The sequence below is a fragment of the Halichondria panicea genome, chromosome 2 (assembly GCF_963675165.1).
Source record: "Halichondria panicea chromosome 2, odHalPani1.1, whole genome shotgun sequence".
NCBI classification, from domain to species: domain Eukaryota; kingdom Metazoa; phylum Porifera; class Demospongiae; order Suberitida; family Halichondriidae; genus Halichondria; species Halichondria panicea.
The window spans coordinates 7,993,440-8,004,203 of record NC_087378.1 but is presented as its reverse complement, the minus strand read 5'-3'; the positions used below and the strand labels follow the sequence as shown (position 1 = coordinate 8,004,203).

General features: G+C 40.9%; 1 protein-coding gene across 1 annotated transcript; it reads right to left on the bottom strand.

Annotated features, from left to right (window-relative positions):
- Nucleotides 1-691: 691 nt before the first annotated feature.
- LOC135331250 (uncharacterized) lies at nucleotides 692-10,726 on the bottom strand. Its single transcript, XM_064526341.1, has 14 exons — nucleotides 10,583-10,726; nucleotides 10,339-10,497; nucleotides 9,889-9,974; nucleotides 9,621-9,684; nucleotides 9,448-9,556; nucleotides 9,299-9,382; nucleotides 9,110-9,145; nucleotides 8,714-8,789; nucleotides 7,088-7,154; nucleotides 6,162-6,232; nucleotides 2,415-2,631; nucleotides 2,020-2,141; nucleotides 1,705-1,748; nucleotides 692-925 (listed from the first exon to the last, which is right to left on the bottom strand). Exons 1-14 carry the CDS (start codon nucleotides 10,616-10,618, stop codon nucleotides 867-869), a joined length of 1,230 nt encoding a protein of 409 aa, XP_064382411.1. The 5' UTR covers nucleotides 10,619-10,726; the 3' UTR covers nucleotides 692-866.
- Between the last annotated feature and the right edge of the window lie 38 nt (nucleotides 10,727-10,764).

Sequence of the window (10,764 nt, the reverse complement as noted above, 5' to 3'; positions counted from 1 at the left end):
TATGCATGCTGTCCCCATGCACACACAGTGACCTAGTTACACGCATGGCCATTGAGGACCACATGTGCAGCCTACCACTGTGTGTGCATGCTGTCCCCATGCACACACAGTGACATGCATATGTTACATGATGAGCACATGGGGAAATGACATGGGAAAACAAATGGAATCACTTTTGGGGAAGCTAGCTAGTAGTGTCATATTCATAATATGATAGGTAGACCATAATATTAACCTCCATTACATCAGAACACCTCATGATGATGATGCACAAACAAACACACCCTTCTTCATAGCTCCATGGTGAGCACATTATTTGCATAACAGAGTAATAACCTGACTCAAGGAAGGCCATGCAGGGTAAGTAACCACTCTCCAAGGTGCATGCACAGTGAATTGTTGCCTATAGTAACTCATCATAAGAGCTTGCATGCAATGAGATTCTCTACACCTAGCTTGAATGAAACACAACAGCTCTATACATACATGTACATGACTTCAAGGTGACAGTAATCACGAGGATAACGATACGAGCATGAACGAACAAACGCAGGTAGTATTCAAATAGCTTTGTATCATGAACTGAGTGGGTTACAGAGGGCAGGCAATGAATCAGAGCACAGTAGTTATTACCAAGTATGGGCATTAATCCTTGCTTGTTAACTTAATTTTACTATAGTTTACAAACAAACCAAATTGGCAAACATTCATTGCAAGTGTCAACATGAGCAGCATGTATACAAGTAGCCTTGATTCCAGGCCGCATTTGAGGCCTTGTGAAGGAGGCTAGTATACAACCAGTATATATACACAACCAGTATGGTAAAGCATAAAAAAAAAGTCAACTTATAACTACAAAAGTTACATCAAGAGATGGGTTCAGTTAATTCGTGTTGTCCTGGTTTCTTCACCAAGATTTGGTAGTCTGCAATGGAGAAAATATATTATATGAAAATTAATAGGCACAGCATTTTCTGATATTATATAGATAGGATCTAGACCCATTGATTAACCTAGGTGAAGCCTGTAACCCAAGCTGAAAGGTTAATTGGTGGGTAGGAATTAAGATGAATAGGTTATGAGAAAATGTCTCTACCCACATTTCTTAGGGTACTCCATGAGGTACAAAGTGCTGAGCTAATCTGATACAGCGGATAGCAGCTAGGTGTTGATGACTTGGCAGACTATTTTTACCCACAGATCTAAAAAGGTAACTATTATACCACCCACAGAGAATTAGACAAGACAATGGCTTTTCCCAAGAGAATGATTCATTCAATACTCTTGACAAAACAACACTTGATAGAAGGCCAAATTTGACAGGCCTTAATTGTGCACAGGCCTTTAATTGTGCAATCATTATAGGAGTAAGGAATATACATGGACATCTACACTATAAATTATCATCAGCAAGATCCACACACAAATGGGCAGGCCAACCAGCACCACATACTGGCCATAACTAAGTGAGAATCACAAGCACAAGACCACCTGGTGGGGCCTGAGGGTAACAAAATGACCACACTTGACACCACTGGGTTTCTTAGGCTATAAACTAATTTTAAGCCATTTAATAATTTTAGGAATCACTAAAAAAAGGTAACCCTTTTTAAAAGAAACCTACAAAATAACTAGACCACCTTGAAACAGCCAAGTACACTAGGAGGACACACCTCCTTGCCCCCCCCCCACAAATATACTTACTAGTGAACATCTGCCTCAGGTCAGCAACTGTCATGTCTTCAAATCTACAGTGAAAGAGAAAAGAGTTATGGATTCCAATAGTTGCCTTGAGCACACATGCAGCAATTGAAAAGCAAACATTCCACAACGGATACTTGTCATGTACACGAGGCATGCTCAGTTAATTTCCAATCAGCAAAAAATGAGGAAAGTAGTGCTTATAATATAGCAACATCTAACTGTAGATGAAATGTATGATGATTAGTGTAATTGTAGCTGGCCCTATATACCTGCAGTATGAACTCCTATACCTAGTGCCTCCTATACCATACGTACCTTGAGGACAATACTTTCTTGTCCAAGTGCTTGAGTGTGGCCGGGTCAGTGGTCTCCCCTCTCCCTGTGCTCATCCTGGGTCTCTCCAAAGAATGGTCGGACAGTTTGGGGCCGTTCCATTGCTGAAGACAAGGGAGGGGGTCAACTCACTATACACACTCAAAACATGTACGGATATATACACAACTTGCTATGTTACATCACGACACCCAACAATATCTAATAATGCAGTTTATTTTTACGTAAAAACCAGAACTTTATGATCTACAAACTCTTACTGTCATGTGCAAAGCACTACATAACATCTCAGCTATAAGCCGAGCTAGAAAAGAAGCTACGTAAATGCCATAGTGGGAAAGAAAGGAAAAGCCAATAGTGGGTAAGAAAGGGGATACCTTGGCTGGCTCTCCCTTCTCCTTCCCTGACTTGGAGTGTGTCCGCTGGAGTTTGTTCCACTCTTGTATAACGTTGGCCCGTCTAGCCACCATCGGGGAGGTGGTGTCAGGTGCACTGATGGAAGAGGAGTGGGGCCTCTTAGGACGAGCCGATGAGGTGACAAAGGTCGGCAAGTCGAGCCCAGATTGAATCAGCTCCTCAGAACTTCTCATGCCTCTGGAGAAAAAAAAGAGAAATGCAATGAATGTGAAACTGAGTATATCACTTTCCTGTAAATGGAAATATTATGAGTGATAGTAATTAACAGATATGTAGGAAACAAGGAACTAGATTGTTGTGTATATAATATTATTATAAATTATAAGGTACATGCAAGTATGTTGTTTGTGAGTGTAGGGGTGCTGGGGTTTTGATTAAGCCCAACAAGTCAGTAATTACACACAACATAACCAGGACACTAAACTTGGGTTGAGGTTGAGGGTAAACTACAGAACAGTGTATAGCTGTACCCAGGGGTACTAGACCACCTGGAATTACACCAATGTGTGGCTATGTAGATACATTTTAATTTACCAGAGCAAGTCAGTTGTATGATTATGGTTTCTTCATGGACCACTGATTAAAAACAATTTCAAAACCAATGATCCAGCTCCCCCTCTGCCCTTGTTACCATGGTGCAGGCATCTTATACATAGCTTTCAATTTGCTATTAACAATCATGTATTTGGTAGTTTATTTTTATTTTTTATATTCAAATAATAAGTGCAGTCACAGAACCCCAGATAAAGTAGCACTCTGAAGGAAGGTGCCAGTTTTCCAACCACCCACACTACAGCTCCGGAGCCCCATACATAACCCGCGCGCTACTGTGGGTCACTGCCTGTAGCAACGAATGTTTTGATACAGTCTGCAATGCCACGTACAGTGGAATCAGTGAGGGTGGGGTTATGGAAAAAGTTTTTGGCTTGGCTGGCTGCACTTGACTATGCATATCTCATGTACGTATACATGTACCAACGTGTGTACCTGTAGATGCTGTTAGGTAGATATCGTATAGCGCGAAGTTTTCAAGGCACTTAAACATTTCATGGAATGGCCTCTTAAAAATTAATTTCACGCTATTCCGCTATTTCGTGGAGGATTGCTATAACCCTCGAAAACAGTGAAAATTCAAGTGCCTCGAAAATTTCACGCTATACGGTATAATGTACATGTCTGTATATAGGAGACTCTTAATTTATACAAACAAACAAATTGACATCATCAACAACAACGAAATAACATTGAGCCAGCTACATCTACAACCATAGAATGTATACTAAGTAAAGCTAAATATAGACCACTATTTATAAAATCAGGTAGGTGTGTTGTATACACAAGACTAAGGCATGCTAAGAATGTCTACATGCTAAGAATGTCTGGACTGCCAGTCACGCCATTGGCAAGACGGAAGTACGAGCGCCTAACAAAGCCTCGGGGCCATTGGCAGGACGGAAGTACAAACGCCTTAATAGAGCTTCGGGAATGTATTAGAGTCAGCTGAACTGACCAAGCCACTAAACTGGGCAAACCTTTCAAATATATAATACAACATGATGCAAAAATTCTAACGGACATTCCATTAGCTATAATTACGTACATGATGCAGAGCCTGTGCACAGTGGGGAATTCCCCTACAGTCATAATTATTGCATAAACAGAGAGGTATAGCAGGAAAGTCCAGGTCTTCCTTCATTCCTATAACCATACTAAAACTTCCCATAACCTAGTCATGATGATTTCACTTTATTAGGGAGTGGCATTTTGTTTAGTGAACACCTAAGGACTCCCTCCCCCAGAAATTATTATTACTGCAAACTTCTATATATAGCCATAAATAAGGAGATCTCTTAGAAAATGTTTTACTGTAGAGGGAGGGGATGCTGCTCCCTTTGATTATAAATAATATTATAAAGCTCACTAAAATGCAATATTAGGTAAGAAGAGTACTGGCTAGCAAAGAGGCACTACTCATGCCCCACATGACATAACCAAGTACCAGAATGGTTAACCACTTCTAGGTCACCATCACCAACATCCCCTCTCTAACCTTGTCATTCATGCATCATATTAACCATGCACCTGGGGTAAAGAGAAGCACACCTGACTAAAGAGACACCTGTAACAAGAATAGTTCCCTCAGGCCTATAAGAACATGGGCTTACATGTAGTATGACATCATGCATGCAGATGCAGTCTCAAAACAACAATAATTATACAATACAGTGGCAAAAGAAGACACCCGGGGGGGGGGGGGGGGGGGGGGGGGGGGACTTAAATCAGAGCAGCTACAGAGCAGCTACAGGTCTTAGCTAATCAAGCCATCCATAAACTAAACTTGGAGCTGGTTGGCATAGATGATAATGAGTTCAGTAGCATCATAGATTGAAGAGTTAGAGGGATAGGAAACAGAGTGGTGCACGTGATGATTTTACATTGAATCTGCAGTGGGGCCTCAAAAACTATCCGCGTTACGCCCTATGAACGAGGCTATTAAGCACATTTTTGCCGGGTAATTCCCAAAGCTGTGTTTCCTCGAGACATCATCTCTTTCAGCAATTTATAACACGCCTAGTCCATGAGCCATGTGTAGTACTTGCTAATGACTGACCACACCCAGTAAAAAGAGACTTTCCAATAAAGTTATAAGTTCCCAAAGCTGTTTTAGAGCTATTGGAACATATAACGTGTAAGCGTGCTGGTTATGACTACTACAATATAGGTATAGACCTTGAAATATAAGTGAGTTACACAGACTAAGCACAGTTACTTGTAGTTTATTATGCACTGAATGTAGAAATAGGTATTGTTGTGATGGCCTCGATTAAACCGCAGCGTAGTGCGGATGTTACTCGAGATACCAACCGTTTCCTATCCCTCTAACTCTTCAATCTATGGTAGCATGCAGAATAAATTAATGTGAAGATCGACAGCTACACATTTCCTCAAGGAAGCTTTGTAGATTGCATAAGTACTGAAGCTGCAACATGTCGGGAAATATGGGAAGTTAATACTGGAAGTCATTTCTCAGAACATCACTGAAGACTTCAATGTCATGTACACACTGAAAGTTCCTTAGCTAGCTTTGCATAGCACAGAGCTATAGCTACCTTGACAACATAAATCCCCAAAAGGCTTGAAGCAATTGAGTACTTATTGAGTTGGAAATTTCAACTATTCCTTTGACAAATTGCTCTACAAATTAAAAGATGCTTCTCACGATCCAAAGGCCAAATCATAGGTCATAGGCTATATACACTAGACACTGCATATTTGGGAAATTTTCTACAGCTCCTCAAAAATAGTACTTACATACAAGTCACTAAATTGCACCATTCAAATGGCCTGATTTTCTCACTGTACACGTAGGTGCTCACTACGCAACAAAAACGTAGGTGGAATCAGGCAAGTTCAACTAAACTGTCACGTAAAGCCCAGTTGAAAATATTCTAAGTAGCACTGTAGCTATTAAGCTTCATTAAGCTAGTACTCCTCCAGTGGAGACAAAGGTGTGCTATTACACATTTAATTTCTGGTAATTCAAAACATTGATACCTGGCATGTAAACTGTTGCTAGGTATGAAACCACAACTAGGGTCTTCTAAGAAAATACTTTGAAAGTGCCAGAAATCTGATCCATAACTTATAACCACATTTTTGTTACAAGTGAGTGAACTCTTAAGTTGAAGTATGCACTTGTGTCTCACCTGTCAAACTCTTCCTGGGAGAGAGACAGGTTGCGATGCTGTACCTCCATGATGAACATCACAGCGCTCTCCTGTGTGTGTGTGTGTGTGTGTGTGTGTGTGTGTGTGTGTGTGTGTGTGTGTGTGTGTGTGTGTGTGTGTGTGTGTGTGTGTGTGTGTGTGTGTGTGTGTGCGTGGTGTGTGTGTGTGTGTGTGTGTGTGTGTGTGTGTGTGTGTGTGTGTGTGCGTGGTGTGTGTGTGTGTGTGTGTGTGTGTGTGTGTGTGTGTGTGTGTGTGATACAATTTCACGGAAGACCAACAAGAGTGGATGAGTGAGTGGTGTGTAGTGAAAGTATCGGGGTATGTGTTTGTTAGCATGTTACGAGCTCACACCAGACACAGCACTATCACTAGTGTGTGGGTGTACAGTCAGTCTGGGCCCTATAGCAACTTTTCTCAGTCATCCATTGTCTGCTCTACCCATTCAGACAAATAATTCAGCCAAATTATTGAATATGTCTATTCACTGAGTACAAGTATAAAGGTGGCTATGTAACCTTGTATAGCTGAAAGGAGGCACAAGCTTTAATACATCTATTATCATTATAATTATGGACAGTGCACAAATCCCATGACTTGATTATAGGCTACAATAGAATTAATGCCCCTCTATCTAAAGCTAATGACTGTTTTAATTGGCATACATAATTATTGGAGGTGGGAGGTTGTAATCCATTCAGACCCAGACCAAGGAAATAACCACCTGTGGTTGTAACAATGTTCCCTTCAATGATGCATTCAGTACAAGTATACATAGGGAAGGAATTTCTACATTTAGTGGGATTTACCAACTAACAAATGGGTTGACATAATTAGGTCCCTTCCTATGTCTGCACTCCCAGAGGAAGCTTGTACACTACACACACACACCCAAAGAAGAGAGCTACCATTTGTGTGAAGTAGTAACCTGCTTCACTCTTCATTTCTGACTCTCTCCTAAAGCGATTGATGAATCTGCAGAAACAAGAGAAGTGGAACACACTGAATCAGATACATTTCAAACATTCTTGGATGCACATAATCTTGTTTGAGTATATAAACATCCACAGCCATAATTATGACTGTAACCTTAAGAATAAAACTTTAAAACTGCCTCTAGAGTGTTTACTGCAAGTGTGGGGCCCACCCACCTCTCTCAGTTGATAATATCAACAGCTGTATCAAAGACTTGAGTATGTGTGGGGAGATGGATAGGCTTTAATCACCCACCACCAACCCATACCCACCCTCCCAGCCTGGCTCACTGTCTCTGGTGGGTCATTAGCTGCTGAACACCCTCATTCATGATCATGGGGATGTGGGCACACAAGTGCTTGCTAATGGCATATCAAGTTAATGGTCTGATTGCAACTAGATCCCACACAGGCACATGCTAAGAGCATGCATGCTTATAAGAGCTTTAATCACCCACCACCAACCCATACCCACCCTCCCAGCCTGGCTCACTGTCTCTGGTGGGTCATTAGCTGCTGAACACCCTCATTCATGATCATGGGGATGTGGGCACACAAGTGCTTGCTAATGGCATATCAAGTTAATGGTCTGATGCAACTATAGAAATTAGATCCCACACAGGCACATGCTAAGAGCATGCATGCTTATAAGAGAATGCATGCTTATAGCATGTACAAGACTTGCTACTATGGAAACACTTAGTTGTGGTCAGTATAGCAACTGTCTGTATAATTATTATGTGGACCTCCCACACAAAATAATATGGGGGGAAAAATTTGTTCACATAATTATATTTGCCAAATCAAAGTCTCAATACTGTAAACTCAGACAGGCTTATTGTACATAAATGCATACACGCACACACACACACACAATGCATGTAGAGCAAACAAGCAGGCAGGCAGCTACGTACACACACTAAGTATGCAGCAGGAAATTTAGACTAGACTGAAGGGAAAGGGTCCACACACAACATTGTCTCAAAACAACCCAGGTTTGAGAGCATATCCTAACAGGACATAGCAATACAAAAATGAAGGCTGGCCAGGAAAAAGGAAGTTATTTCAACAGTATATGACACACTCATAAAACTCAGTGAGAAAATTGGGTAGGTGATATTCACACCCCAGAGATGGACCCTGATTATGGAGTGTAAGGTGGGTGGACTGTTTGCACAGAGCAGAGTGCTTCAAGTATGTAAACAACCAATAAAGTATGAATTCACACACCCCATAGACACAGCAAACAAGTACTTCAATTATTATCTCCGTGAGCTGATCTAATACGCCTCCGAGGCAACTGGCCATTAAAAGTGTCATAAATTATTATTGTTAAGAGTCACATACAACCCTAATATTTATTTTGCACAGTATACAAACAGATTGAGCATTGCAATTTAAGCAAAGTAAGTTTTGTCTTGTATAATTCTCTGTGTATAAATGCAGTACACAGTACACAGTACAAAGTACACAGTACAGTTGAATAGCTATAATTATACTTACATTGTACGGGCATTTCATATAAAGTGCACTACAAAAATGAGTGTGAGTGTAATTTACCTCAGGTTGGAGTACATGTGTTTTGGAGACAGCAGCAATAAAGTGTATATGATGTATGGGAGGAGATCATCAGCTCCTGAAAGAGAAGAAATCAAATTAGTTGTAATGTTCAGCATAAGCCACAGGCTATAAGTACCGTATTACTAGAATATTTGTGGGTGAAAACCTTTGCGAATGAGCCAAATCAGCTGACCCTTTGCGATCTAACTATTGCGTTCTGGGAAGGATCGTGTGTATTTACTAGTAATAATTTTGTGGATTTTATTAATGCGAATTGATCAACCCTCGCAAAATTCTCAAATGTTTGATGCTCGCAAAACATTCTAGTAATACGGTATACTAAAAACTGACTAGGCAACTGACTAGGCTGACGTTATAGCGAAGTGTATTTTATACCTGTTCCCTTTTCTTGTGAGTAATGTTTCAACAGATCTGCAAACACTAGTTAAGGGGAATTAAATTGCAAAAACACATGTAATGACCCTTTACCAGTCACACAAAATAGACTACGATACAGCTTAGTAAAAGTAACGACCCTTTACCATACGTAAATCTGGTACAGGGTCGTTAGATGTACAAGGATACTTGTGATGACTGTAATGCAGTTGAGAATGCATGTCAATTTTTCCCTTGGTGAGTTCATCTTGTCACTGTCAGCATACGCAAGCTCTGCACAAATATAACACAGAAAGTGCACATACACATTGTGATCTTGTATTAACTATTTCACTTACCCTCTGTGGCCATTTCTAAAGCTATTTTATTTAGAGGTCTGTCAGGGATGTCGAGATGTTTTGGTTGGATGAACTGAAGTGTTCTTACTCGAGTGAAGAACTTCTCATCCTGTGCACGGAGGGGAGGGTACATGATTATGATGATTGCTTTCAATAAGATCTTACACACTTACATCTTCCTCGTCAGTTGAGCTTGGTAGGAAAAAGGTTACTTTGTACAGCTTGGTCATTAAGAACCTGTTATGAGTGTTAGTGTGAGTGTGTTCGCACATCTGAATACCAATGACATCAATACTACATAGTATACATAATGATGTGCCTGTTGTTAGGAGGAAGCTAGCTATTCCATGTACACACTTCCTTCCATTCTTCCTGGTAATCTCAACATTTTCCCCTCCTATTAGCTCGTGTTAATCTCACCCACTCCACTACATCACTCACTTCTCCACTCCTTCCACTGCCCACTTGATCTCCTCCTCTCCCTCGTCACGCCACAGAGGGTGGTCTCTCAGGCTCAGGGACGTCTCCTATTACCATAGAGATGAGTTTTAAGAGTTTATTGCAGTACATCACACAGGGTACTGTAATGCTATTCTTCCTCACACTATCCCACAGCAGAGGAGGTACGACATGAGTACATCGATTAGGCTTGGTCACGTGCAAAATTCAACAGTAAAGTCATTGTTGCATGTGACTAACTACCTCAATTTTAGCCTATAGTCGAGGTACACATGTCGGACCTCCTCTGATCCCCCAGTGTCTGCCTCTTCCTTTCACATTATACCCCGTTCTTATAGATAATTATACATACTGTTCAGGGCATGCATACAATTATCGAGGAAGCTGTCTTTACAATCAAAAGTATTGAATGTCATAGTTATATCAAATCACCTCCACGAAGTCTCTAATCACGTGTGAGTACTCCTCTGCAGATCCCTGTGTACCATAGAACTGGTTGACAAACGTCTTTACTCTCTGAACCAGCTCAAAGGAGGAGCTGTGTCTCATCCGCTCTAAGAACAGAGTACAGTGCTTCTGAAACTCCATATGCTGTGTATGCAAAAGAAAAGCAACAGGTCAAAAGGTTGCATGCTCTAGTAGCATCAATTTTGTAGATTTAAGTTGTTTCACTAACATCATCAAGACCATTCCTCAAGAATTCGTAGTCCATCTTCAAGTTATATCCTTCTCACTTCTTCTTAGCGAGGGTTGCGGTCGGGGGAGGAGAGGGGCTCTGGGTCTGGGTTGCTGTACTGTACTGTGTGTGTACTTGAGTTCTTGTTTGGCAGTATAAATCCGTATACTAGCACTGTATAC

What these genes read in the sequence shown, in the direction of transcription:
- LOC135331250 (XM_064526341.1), bottom strand. Translation starts at nt 10,618, where the DNA reads ATGGACTACGAATTCTTGAGGAATGGTCTTGATGAT. An exon ending in GCAGTGGAAGGAGTGGAGAA is followed by an intron (nt 9,685 to 9,888) that starts GTGAGTGATGTA and finishes CACTCATAACAG; the next exon opens with GTTCTTAATGACCAAGCTGT. An exon ending in AAGAAAGTATTGTCCTCAAG is followed by an intron (nt 1,749 to 2,019) that starts GTACGTATGGTA and finishes CTTTCACTGTAG; the next exon opens with ATTTGAAGACATGACAGTTG.